We start from the raw sequence: 13,903 nt of genomic DNA on the forward strand, positions 1-13,903 counted from the left end.
TTTTCCCCGGTATTCTAAATGGCATACGTTTGTTACGCATGCGCTTGAGGAGGTCTATACCTTCTTATGTGACATTCGGTCAGGATACAAGAATGCCGTGCAAATCACTTGTTACCTATGACAATCAGATGGCCACATGTCAATATTTCCAAAAAGCTGTTCACTACGGTAAGCCATGTGATAAACCGGACAAGGAGACAACTATACCAAAGGACAACGGTGCTTCCTTCACATCAACCCCAAGCAACCCCAGTACACCTGTGACAGTCACCAACAACAGGGAAGTATCCCCTTCAACGAGACCATCCAACTTAACCCCTATAGATCAAAGTACACCAGCTGCAGTTAACAGCTTACCATCCAACCAACCAGCAACTGCAAAGGATGTACAACAAGGCGCATCTACAGCAACTAGCAACGAAATCAACAACAATACCACGGCAATGGATGACGAGACGAACCACGAACAAACTGCCCCTCAATCTTCGCAGGAGGAAAATGGAAGTTCCTCTCCCCCTAGAAAAAGGGTGACAACGAGATCCAATACAAAAAAAAATATCTAAAAACTCAGCTAAATCGGCCACGTGAAGCTTGTACGCAAATAGGCCTGAATAAAATATCTTTAAAAAAAAGATTGGAAGTCGAGTAATCGGTAAAATAACATGGTAACTCTTCTAATGAGATGACCATTGGTACAATAGCCCTATATATATCGAATTCAACCAAGCGCCACTCAGTCTACAAAACTCTGTCAATGTTATTCCACAGTTCACAGTGGAAAAATAGAATAAGTATTGGTCGAATATGCACCAAAACTTGCTGGCAACGTGGCGACCGCGAACATGATTGTGATGGTGAAGCTTCATGTATCTAGTTTTGGATCATTTTTTGGACAAATACTTGTATTGGCATAAGGAAATTAAGGAAATAAAGTCTATAGTATGCATGAATCTGTCAACTCGTCAGAGAATCATAACACGACAAAAATGAATCTCGTCATCACCCCGACTTTTTCCGCACAGTAATACTAAACAAAAGCATAAAAAGCAGAATTTTACTCAATGTTTCGCTTTCGTTAATCGAAGCAGAGAAGAAATAATACATGGCTTCATAAAAAAAAACCCTTGCTAAAATTGATCTACTATGGCGTTAGTCAGTCTATGGGGAGACAAGTACAAAAAAAGACACTCCACTCGTATGTACATATATAATAAAAAAAACTGGTATTTAATGCTGAAGAATAAGAAAGACTTGGCATATCAGCTTTTCCGTATTCAGTATACATATAGATATCATCGAAAAAAAATGAGAACAATAATGTAAATTCCATCATTCTATATAATTCAACTTGATCTACGATGCGAATGAAAAACGATAGAAATACGTTCGTCATTTTAGCTATATCGACTCTTTTTGCAACCATCTGACATGACATGCAACTGAAAGCTTAACAGTCGCGGCCTCTCTCTTTTTCTCATTTTGCTTTTTCCAGCAAAATTTCAGCAATTGACGTTGATTTGACTCGTACATAACACGTACCAAAATTATTACTTGCTTGTTTTACGCGTGTCGCTAAGAGCTATCGATAGATATTTCACGCTGCCTGTGTTGTCCTTCTCGAGCTTTCGTACCGAGTTGGCCTAGTCTGAGGGAAATGTATGAAAAGTTCACAAGTCTCGCTTTTGATACTGAGTTTCATCCAGTACGCTTACTACTCATACCGGTCTGTCTGAACGTGAATGGAAAAATGCTACTAGGGCAATTGTATCTATGTTCATCCATTATTGATCGTTCTGCAATAGACGAATAGTACTATAACCAGTGGTATTTTTTTTTCTCCAAGTCGTGTGCAAATTTTAAAATACTGGTGGTCAATAGTCAAAAGTAGTTATGTTACATTTGTTTGACTTTTACAAATGTCGTGGTTCGTTCTATTCCGCGATTCGAACAATTTTGAAGTAAACATTATACGTACACACAGTATCATCCGTATTTAACAAAAAAAGCAATTTACACTGTTGGGTTATTTTGTCAATTTAATGCAAACTCGTCAAAAGCTCACAAATATGTAGAAGCTATTGGTTTCAAAAGAGTGAGATGAACATGGGTACGATTACCCTGTATGGCGACAACGTTTAGTGTGATCTATATATTGAAGAGTGACGTACCGGTTACTTTACATAGATTCTTTTCCACACGATTCACGGATATACCGAAGTGGCACTTCAATCCACTCTGTTATGGTTGTGACTTATAGATTCGCCGGTTTGGAGTGTGAGGTAAACGTCAAAAGAGCCTGAAACCAAGAAAATGAGAGCACATGTCGTACAAAATAAGCGTTGCGAAGGATGACAGTATTCAGTTGTGTACGTGCACAGCTCCGTGTTAAATGACATTTTCACTTGCTCTTTGTTAATGCTTGCGCAGTGGCGAATTTTCCATAGTGCGAGTGGTAAGATCACATTCAAAGAATTTACAAAAAAAAATCGCGAATTTCAGTAGCAAAACTTGAAAGTAAATGTGTTGAACACACCGCACGGCCAACTCCCTCTTATTTTGTCTCAGGGTCGGCCACGTACTCGAGAAGACTCAGAATACTATACTCACCCGAGGTTTTGTCTTTAAGAGATCACGCGCTGAACTATAGTTGACCATCCAAATCAAAGGAATTGACTCTCTGATTTTTTAAGAAAAAGAAAACTAAATGAATTTTACAATTTTATTGAATGGCCAAATTGGCACAGTTGCGGCTCCGATGGTTGAACGTTGGGGTCCTTGATGGTCTTCGCGATGGGTTGATCGAGATAAGGAGAGATAAAGTGACATACCTCGTGGTTCGGCTATATAGGATTGCCGTGGATCCACGGTTTCTGGCGGGAATAGCAGCAACACTTAGCCTGGTCGAATGCCCGTCGTCTCGGCGTCAGATGTTGGATGGAACGTAAAACGTAACTTTGTCTAGATCATCAAACGGAACGGGGTAGGAACCTTCAACGTCTCGATGCTTCACCAACGCGTACTCCAGTTATTTCTCGCGGACACACGGAATGGTTTTAGATGGTACCCTCTATAGCCTGTACAGGTTAGGGCCTCGGTCATTTTCCTTAGAACATTCAGTTTCCTGCAAATCTAATTCACTTTTACACGTAATCATCGTTCGTTTCAAAGCTTTTTTCGTACAGCTGCACAAGCTTTCTTAACCCTTCTGCATAGATTAGAAGCTCAACGCTTGCGAGTTGAAGCAGTTTTCAAGAAGAACATTGAACCGATCCTTGTTTTTGGTCTACCAAATAATCAATTCATCGCTTTGCACACTGAGCCTTCCACTCAACAGTACATTTGTTTCAGCTTCATAAACAAATATAGTTCTCAAAAATTTTCAGCAGTTGAAAATTCTTTTACAGACAAAAATATTATTCTAGCACAAACTTCACAACTAGCGGAAGTAACGATTATCGTGGATATTATTTACTGTACGCACAGATAGGCTAGTGATTACTGAATCAAAACAACACTGTACGAATAGCACACGTACAGATATAAACAAGTTTAAACGAGTAACGGTTTGTCAATTTGAAATATAAGCTTGGTCATTACTTTTTGATTTCGAATATCGTGGATATTATTTACTGCACGCACAGATAGGCTAGTGATTACTGAATCAAAACAACACTGTACGAATAGCACACGTACAGATATGAACAAGTTTAAACGAGTAACGGTTTATCAATTCGAAATAAAAGCTTGGTCATTACTTTTCGATTTCGAATATCGTGGATATTATTTACTGTACGCACAGATAGGCTAGTGATTACTGAATCAAAACAATACTGTACGAATAGCACACGTACAGATATGAACAAGTTTAAACGAGTAACGGTTTGTCAATTTGAAATATAAGCTTGGTCATTACTTTTCGATTTCGAATATCGTGGATATTATTTACTGTACGCACAGATAGGCTAGTGATTACTGAATCAAAACAACACTGTACGAATAGCACACGTACAGATATGAACAAGTTTAAACGAGTAACGGTTTGTCAATTTGAAATATAAACTTGGTCATTACTTTTCGATTTCGAATATCGTGGATATTATTTACTGTACGCACAGATAGGCTAGTGATTACTAAATCAAATCAACACTGTACGAATAGCACACGTACAGATATGAAAACGAGTAACGGTTTGTCAATTTGAAATATAAACTTGGTCATTACTTTTCGATTTCGAATATCGTGGATATTATTTACTGTACGCACAGATAGGCTAGTGATTACTAAATCAAATCGACACTGTACGAATAGCACACGTACAGATATGAACAAGTTTAAACGAGTTACGTTTGGTCAAATTGAAATATAAGCCTGGTCATTACTTTTCGAATATGTTTCATATATACTTCATCTCATAATGAATGAGATAACATGAAATTTCTGAAATCTGAGGTTTTTTGTCTTAGAAATGCATGAAACGTCAAAACGATTTTTATTTTGAAAATCGTTTTATGGGACTTGAATTGAGGATCTTCACACTTTGACCGCCATGTGGCACAACTTAACCATGTCCTATTCAGCTCAAAATTTTCATAGGGATGTTTTTCAAGATGCCGAATATTTTTGGAACCACCGCTTCAGAGGTGCACATTTAATGATGCCCTACTGCTCGCAGGAGGAAGCACGTGAATTCGAAAAAAAAATGTTTATATTCTAGATATTTTAATAACGTATGGAACGTCATGATATGGGATTATCACGATCGATTCTGGGGCATAACAAATGTCGTCATGTCTTGACGTTTCGTGCATGTTATTTATGTCATTTGCCACAAAAAAATCGAAAATGTCATGTACCACCACCCCTTCCTCCCAGATTGAATATCTACAAACTTTTTCCGCGATATAACAGCACTTACCCATATCCGATTTCTTTCAAATTTTATATAGGGACTTGCCCCTAAATATTTATACCCCAACAAAAAAATGCTACCCCAATTGTAAAATAAAAATAGAATTAATTATTTTAAATAATTTGAATTGATTCACCTATCATACTTGTTCTTGTTTCAATTAAATGTACTAGAATGACATACATAATACCTACACTAAAAAAAATTTGAATTTTACAGGGGACCTCATCCATCATACGATGTAATTCATAAAGACCTAATTTGTAAAATGACGGAAAATTTTATTTGTAATGACTTAATGTTAGATGAGCTTGAATTTTACTGGTTTCGACTGTAACTTGCGTTTTACTAGCAGGTGCGACTGTATGAATTTAAATGCACCTTTTACCGGCCAAGCAGATGCATGCTTCTGTGGCTCAGTCGATTATCAGACGAACTTGCGATCCAATGATTCTCGGTTCAAGTCGCGGTGGGTTACCACAAAAATTTTTTTTTATTTCAATGAATCATGTAATGGAGTTTTAGACACAATATTAAATGTTCTTCCACGTAAATTTGCGTAAGCTGCGACGCTCCATTTATGTGCATCTAATAAGATGTAAAAAATTTTAAGTGTGTAGGTGATGGTGAGCTCAATTCGTCGGCGTTCCTTTGCAATTTTTTACATGGTTATTCGTGTGCAATGCTATCATGGAAAATTTTCCGCTGTTATAAAGCAAGATCTTCTATTGAGCGTGAATTTAATTGCAATTTCAAATTTTACGTCGTTTGTACTAAGCGAAGTGATGGTTTGTGAATTTTTTATATCACCTGTTTCATATTTTAAAATTTAGCAAAGACTGTTCTAAACGTGTCTTGTTTTACTGAGGGGACTAAGCAGGACGATTTAGTCAGTGCGCCAAAAGCACGTCATTCCAGTTGGTCGAAGTTCAGCATCCAGTTTCAGAATCCAAGTTCTAGGCTCCGGTCCGAAATTCAGACCCATAATTCGGAACTGCGTCATATCAGAAAAAAATCCGTCAAAATTGTGAAGCATCGAAGTGAAATAATCAAAGCAAAGCCTTGGTTTTACATTCCTGTAGGGGAATTTGACCTTCTGTTTCAACAGACTTCGCAGCCGATTCAGAGTGTACAGAACTATTGCATGGCTGGTGCTACAATTCTACTGACACTACGAAACCTTCCAGGTCGGGGTTCGAACATACAACAACTGGTTTGTTAGACAAGTGCCCTATGCATTGAACTGCCAACTCGGGGCATATAATCAACTGGTTCTTTTTAAAGCCAAATTAATTGCGATATATCCTTCTATTGAAATAGACGAATCGATATTTTTTGCTCTGGTTACTTCCTTCTTGTTGATTAATTTACTTAGTTTGTAGTTCTACACTTGAACATTTTTATTTCCTTGAATTACTGTAATTAATTGTAAGGCAATATACAGATAAAAGCTAGAGGGTCAATTTGAAGATTGATGTCAAAGAACTATTTTAGATAATACTTCCATCTAAATGGTAGCGTCGGTAATTATTCCTGCGCTCTGTACGCTGTTTTGCGATTATTGCCCAATCTGTTCTTTAGTGCAGTGCTACAAACCGTTAAAATTCTAGGAGCGAAGAAGTGAAAATATGTACAATTCACACAAGCAATCTCCCAATGAGAATGATTTTTGAGACTCGGTATGGATGGCAGAGCAATGATTTTGAAATCGCTTTACTCTAGGCTTCATTCTGACGAAGAACACCTATAGTTCGATGATCGAAAATCGTTCCATCTTTTTGGCTCTTCCCTACTCTCCTTCTCAGATGCTGTGATTGCTTTAGTCTTATCAAATACATTGTCACAATTTTTACCTGACTGAAATTCCAAAATTAAGTTAAAAATAAAGGCCTAACCACTAGTTTGCATGATGTTATAAACCAGAAGGTTTAACGAAAATTTCACTTCTTCTTACGAACTATTTTTTCTTTCAAAAATTGTTTGCTCGCTGGGCTAAAGATGCATCAGTCTATGGAGGTAACCATATCTGTTACTGACGAGTTTTAATAAACAGAACAACTTCAAAAGTAAATTGTTTTTCTGATCTTCTGATGTTCATCGCGTTTTTTTTTGCACGCACTCCAATTAATCGCTTATTGAACGATCTTCAACAGCAAATTGATTCATAGTATTCTAGTTACACCATCCAATTTAAGTTTTGATTTCTATCTTGGATATTTCACTAGTGATATCGCTAGGACTTAACGACAAAATATTCATGATTATATTCCTTTATGTCTATGACTATTTAGTGAGAAATGGCTTGTAAATTCTTCGGGAACATGTTCTTGTATGACGTTATTTCGGGGTTGACTAGGGATCCGGCTGACAATTTACTCTAGACCAATAATTGAAACAAGCAGAATATAAAACACATGAAGTTAGAAAAACTTCCGATAAAAATTTCGGAACAACAAAAATAACACAATGAACTCTATTTATAGAAAACTGAACACACAGGTGTCTCCCGTTCACATTTATATGGTCAATTCGTCCGCCTTTTACACTTGAATCTATCAACACTATTATTTCATCATGGTTTTATGTCATATAACTAGTAAAAATTGGGTGTTATTACATCGGAGCTCTTCTTACACTGTTAAAAGTAGGTAAATAGTTTATGCTGAATGGTATTCTGTTTTGTCGATAATACCAACAGCTGGTTGAATTTTAGGACATATACCGTGGAACAATTCTCACTAGCGTTTCAAATGTAAGTGTTTCAAACTTTACTAAATGCATAAATGTATGCGTTAAAGATGAAAACGCTGCCAAGAGACTAAAACCGACACCATTGTTTAGGGCCATATATATAAATGATAATGAGGTGACACCAACTAGAAAAACCTTTTTCAATCCACCTAGTGATGTAATGATGTCTTTCTCAAATTAATTATATTTTCAAAAATATCACCAGAAGATTTTATGAAGAAATTTTTTTTTCAATCTTGAATAAAATAAGAAACTTTCTTTGGGTATTAACTAACATAACCTTTTCAAATTGAAAACAGTTATGTGGAGTTAATAAAATATTTTTTATTTTGCATTGTCGCACTAAATGATTAAAAACACTTTACCCTATAGATCTGGAACCGGAAATCGGATCCGGATGAAATTTAATAGCAACCTATGAGACTCAACCAAATCATCTCTGAGAAAATTGAGTGAGTCTCGTTTTAAACTTTTTGACCACTAGTTCTGGTACTACTGGAACCGGGAACTTGGAACCAGTATAGCCAAAGTCGGTTCGTTTAGTAAGTAACTAATATAGCCTACAAATTGAATCAGTTTTAAGCCAAATCTAGAAGAATTTTACCCTTCGTCACTCTAAATGACGGTATGAAATTCAATAGCAACCTATGGGACTACGAGATTTTTTATTTTATGAGTGATATTATTCGACACATACTCACCCACATACACACACAGACACATTGCTCAGCTTGATCGAATGAAAACTGTGTCGAATGATATAGAACACTTAGCCCTTCGGGCCAATTTCCACTAGCCAATTTTTTAAGTGATTGTATAAACTTTCTATATGAGAATGGCGATAAGTGTAGTTTCAAAGCAAAAGCATCGTTATCATGATCTTATAATAACACTAACATGTAGGTACAAATTGATAAAAAAATTTAAATTTACATATTTTTCACTGAAAAATATAAATTTTAATGTGGCAATCCTGCACGCTATACGAAATTGAACAAAGCACGCTGCGAACGGAGCAAAGCTGCACGTACCGACGCATACCAGTTCTGCATCATCATTTTGAATTTGAATGTTTTGACACTCATCGCTTTATAATTTCGGAACCGGAAGTCGGATCAGGATAAATTTGCACAGTATATTTAAAGACAATGAGAGCTTCAATTCGAATCATGAATCGTGAAAAACGGCTTAACCGTTGCTGAGAAATCTACGGGAGTTCCGTTTTATGAGATTTTCTTCACTATTATCGGTTCGGAAGCGGAAACCGGGGACTAGTAGTCTCAAAGTAGTTTCATATATTCACTAACTAACAAGATTTGTCAACTAGATCAATTTAGCAGTAAGTTTTATAAAAAATGTGCACCTCGTTTCTCCATCGCTTGTGAAAAAATACTCATGAAATTTAAAATTTTCACTAATCGCACTGTAATACCGGAACCGAAAGTCGGATCTGGATCAACATTTCGGGGACTTTTTAAAGAATTTTAAGACCTTTTTTTTACTTCTTAGTTTTTAATCGGTTAAGAAATTTCTGATAAAATTAATTGCGCATTTTTTCATAAATTTTCACATATTTCCTTGTAATTCCGGAACCGGCAGTCGGATCCAAATAAAATGTTTCAGCCATATCTGAGAAAATTGAGGGAAATTATTTGTCACATACAGACACACATATATCGGCTTTCACAGCGATTGCATAGCCTTTCTATATGAGTAAGGCAAAAAGAAGAAGAAGAAGCATATTTGTTTTCTGTAGATAAATCTATGTTTAGTTTCGGATGCGTTTGAAAATCTTCAATCATCAATATCAAATATAATTAGCTCAATTTATTACACGTTGCTAATTATGTGGCGATACGGTAGACAAATACGCAATTGATAAATAAACAACACGATTTTATCGTGTCAGCCTCTATTCCCAACGGAGCTTTTAGCAGTAATCAACAGAAGAGAGCAGGTTTAGGTTTAACAGCTTCTGTAGATCATTTTTTCTACAATACAGTTAGAAAAATAAAACAATAAATGGATTGATTGATTTTTAATGATTTTTTGTTGTTATGCATAAATGTACTTGGTTGTATAGTGTACCACTAAAACAAGTGATATGAGGCTGTATTCTATAAGACGTAAGATGCGCCAAATTGTGACGATCAAACGTACCTACCTGTCGTAAGTATTTATACAACTGCGAAATTATCATCACCAAAGACCAATTTTCAATGTATGAAGAAAGTTTAGCTGATATTCAAAAAATCATCACTAGATAATCATTAGCCTATGAGAGGCTTCGAGCGGCCTAGCAATCGATTATAGCTACTTTAGTACGAGCTTCATACAATGGTGGAAAATTTTATACTTCAGTGATTCATAACAACTTTTAACTTGAATGTTTTACACCGCTTTTATGAAGTTAGTTCTGCCCATTTTCTGTACTATGCAGCAGTTCTTTCAAAAATTAAAACGTAGAGTGAATTACTGATTCTTATATACCTTATGAAAAACAAAACATTCCACCAGTCTAAATATATGAGGTTATTTTCCGGAAGTATGCTGTAAATTTTCGAGATGATAGTGTCGCAGTGTACATTTAATTAGGTCACTCTCCTTGGCTTCATTAGAGCATGTTGTCCGTGCTGCATGTGATGACATGTGGTGGTACCACCACCGCTCGTTTTGCCTTCCACTATAGAAAAGTATTAGAATTGCTGGAAAAACCGACTTTCGAACGGAGCCTCGGAGACCCATAGTATTATATACCAATCGACTCAGTTCGACGAAATCGGAAAATGTCTGTGTGTGTGCACTTTTCGACGATATTTTTACTGCTCAATTTACTCAAAAATGGCTGAAGCGATTTTAACAAACTAAGGCTGGTTTGAAAGCTACTATTGAGCCATTGATCAAGTTCAAAGATCAAATGGCGGTGTCTTTTGGTTCCGGAGATATGTTGGTATAAGTGACGTAACCGACAAAACGCGTTGTTTTTTTACTGCGCAATTTTCTCAGAGATGGCTAAACCGATTTTAACAAGCTTAGACTCGTTTCAAAGCTACTATTGGGCCATTGATCAAATTCAAAGATCAAATGGCGGTGACTTTTGGTTCCGGAGATATGTTGATATAAGTGACGTAACCGACAAAACGCGTTGTTTTTCAGGCTCGTTTGAAAGCTACTATTGAGCCATTGATCAAGTTCGAAGATCAATGCAACCCGGCGGTTAAGGTTTAAAAATTTTCGATCTAGAAAAACTACTACTTTTTTTTTGAAAAAATCGACTTTCTGGAAAATGACTTCGAAAAAAAATTGTTTTCAAGATGACACTAAATCTCGACGTTTCATGCAATTCTAAGACTTTCGGCATCAAAACTTTTTTTTCGATTTCGGATATTTCATGTACCCTTCCCCTATGGTAATTTTTCAAGATCTATGAAAATTCCACAAAGTGGACTAAGAAAGGTTTTTAAGATTAGCATCACTCTTCTCAAAGTCAAAAATCAAAATCAAAATGAGCCCAAATTAGTGTCAGAAATTATTTTATAAAGAAATTAAAAAAAAAACATGAGACCATTTTGAAGAAAAAGAAACGCATTATCACACCACTTTGTGGATTAAGAAGGGTTTTTTATAATTTTAAGAGTATGTTTATTTTAAACGGTTTGTCCAAATTGTTCGTTCTGTTTGAATACGTAGGCATGCGGATATAACGAAAAACTCACGTGTCTCAACGCACGAATGTTATCAGGTCACTACTTTCGATAAGTGTACCACGTGACATTACAAATACGCGTTTTTCGAACTACTTTTTGCAGTCTTCATGAGTGTATCAGTATCATAATGACAGTTACCCGAGCGAATCCTTTCGCAAAAATAAACTTAACCAATTTAACGAAAAACGAAACTTTAAATAGATAGATTATTTTTGACAGTGCTCGTACAACCGAGAGTTTTGTCTTCTAAATAATCCTTATTTCACACACGTTAGGTTATTTTGTGAGCATCCTAATTGCTAAATAGTATTTATACACATTGTCAACATATATAAAAGAGTTGGGGAACATTTTTCAATGAAGACACAGAAAAAAACTTTGGTGGTATTGCAATAATTTTAGATTTTTTTGAAGATTGGCAACACTGCTTCTTTGGTGTAGGAAGATTCTGTTTTAACTTTTTTCATTTTTCAATTACTATCCTTGTAAAAGCAAGGGGAAACCCGGAATGACATAAATTGATAATGACTATGCGAAATGAAGATAAAACGTTTGCAGAAATATCACAAATGTTTGCTGTAAGCTAATCATATCATCATATATTGGAGATATTACGATACAGAAGATTCTACGAACAAGAAGAGAACTGGTCGTTCGGAAGTGTTTAATGAATGAGATTTTTCCAATATTGTGAGCTACGTCAGCAAGAATCCGCATACAATATCTTCTGAAATTGCAGCTAAAATTAAACAGGAAGTGCGCAAAACCATGAGCAATATTTCCACCACCAAACACCAAAAGAACAAAAGACCGAATGTGTCGAATACGACAATATGTCGAAATAACAAAACGTCAAATACAACGAAATGTCGAATATAACAAATAATCAAACAACCATAAGGTCGAATTGACTGTGAACACGATAGAGACAATAAGTGGAATACGACGGAAGGTAGAATACTATAAAAAGTTGAAAACAATTGAAGGACGAATGCTGAGTGTGTTACATTGCATAAATTTGATGGATATCAACTGTAATATTAAACGTTAAACCAAATTAAGCTCCATGGCCCAACACGGCTTAAGAGCTAGTCTGCTAGGTCTTCATTATCAAATTTTAAATTGTCGCTGGGAATCCTTATCACAATTATTTGTTAAAATAAACAGTGTCACTATTTAGTTATTAAAACATAAAACACTGTTGCGTAGTTATTGCCGAATGCTTCAAAGGCTGAATTTCTGATTCTTTCTTCGTGCTGTGTTCCTGTATATCTTTAATGGTAAAATACAGCTGAAACAAGAAGAACTAGCATAATAATCCAATTTACTTACACGAATCGATCATTTGATTTATACATTTTGAATCGTCGTTTAATGCAACGTTTCGAATTACACAATTTGATAGTTTTATTTTTTCTAGTTACAGAACTGCTTAAAATCTGCGTGACGAAACGTTCTCACGAAACGTTCTAAAATTGATCCACCAGAAAGAGTGACAACGTCAGCAGTAAAACTGCATCCACCAGATCAGCCATGCAATTTGGCTGGGCATACGATGGGGTCAACGCTTCCGTGCCACGAAACACTGGACCAGAGTGTGCTCAGTTCCTGACAACTAGCAGAAAGCTGCTGGAAACTGCCATACTCCTGCCGCTCTGCATTATTGCTATAAAGTTGTCAATCAGATGGCTGAAGCCGATCACGTTTCGGCGGAATACCCCCCACGTGTCCACTCCGCAGCATCACAGTAGTCCGCTAGGGTTTCGAAGCAGTAGTATTAGTCATCTAGCTGGTAGTAGTAATCCCAATCTTCAGCATCACTATCAACGGATCGGTAGTGGAGTAGGTCACCACCTGGAACCGGATCATCGGGAGTTGTTAATCCAACAGCACCGTCACAGGCGTTCCTCTTCGGTAGAATACTGCAGCTGTCACCGATGCAACAACACCGCTCATAATGTCGCCCTGGAGGGAGAGGTACCCAACTGGGTCAAGCAGATGCTGCTGATAACAATGACACTGACGCTAGGCGTCGAACTAGGCTTTAAATTTGCAACTAGAACTGTTATCTACATTTTAAATCCTTGCCATGTAACCACGTTGATGCAGGTGAGTTAATCCATTGCCGTGAAGTAGCTTTAAAGCTTTGTTTATCATTCTAGATCTATCTACTAGCTTGTAACAAACCGAGAAAGAGTACGACATCACTGTTCCGACTGCAGATGAACTACCTAAACGGACCGCTGTTAGCGTTCATGTTCCCGGAAACAGACAGCCGACAGCTGCCAATGGAGGCGGCCATCTACTGGATTCAGCACGCGCTGATGTGCATCATACCGATCTATTTACTAAGGACTGGAGGTCAGTTAGCATATTCGTGCATTGTAGCAAATTTGATTCATCTTCGATATGATTTGTTTTTTAGGAGTTTACAACATGGAGGCCATCAGCGACTTCACCTGGAATATCATAGGCTATTCAGCATGTATTATTTACCATTTTGCCTTTCTGCAAATAGTTGCCATTGTAAGTATTT

General features: G+C 36.6%; 1 protein-coding gene across 5 annotated transcripts in view; it reads left to right on the forward strand.

Annotated features, from left to right (window-relative positions):
* The window catches only part of LOC131439382 (uncharacterized), a 43,867-nt gene that overhangs the window by 24,243 nt on the left and 5,721 nt on the right, over positions 1 to 13,903 (forward strand). For 3 of the 5 annotated variants that reach the window (XM_058610317.1, XM_058610313.1, XM_058610314.1), the window contains exons 2-4: positions 12,788 to 13,476; positions 13,530 to 13,728; positions 13,793 to 13,893. In XM_058610317.1, coding sequence (XP_058466300.1) covers positions 12,901 to 13,476; positions 13,530 to 13,728; positions 13,793 to 13,893 — 876 coding nt within the window. In that variant the 5' untranslated portion in view covers positions 12,788 to 12,900. The remainder of the gene's footprint in view (positions 1 to 12,787; positions 13,477 to 13,529; positions 13,729 to 13,792; positions 13,894 to 13,903) is intronic. The other 2 variants (XM_058610316.1, XM_058610315.1) reach the window with 1 other exon arrangement.

This window comes from Malaya genurostris, chromosome 3 (assembly GCF_030247185.1).
Source record: "Malaya genurostris strain Urasoe2022 chromosome 3, Malgen_1.1, whole genome shotgun sequence".
Taxonomy (NCBI): domain Eukaryota; kingdom Metazoa; phylum Arthropoda; class Insecta; order Diptera; family Culicidae; genus Malaya; species Malaya genurostris.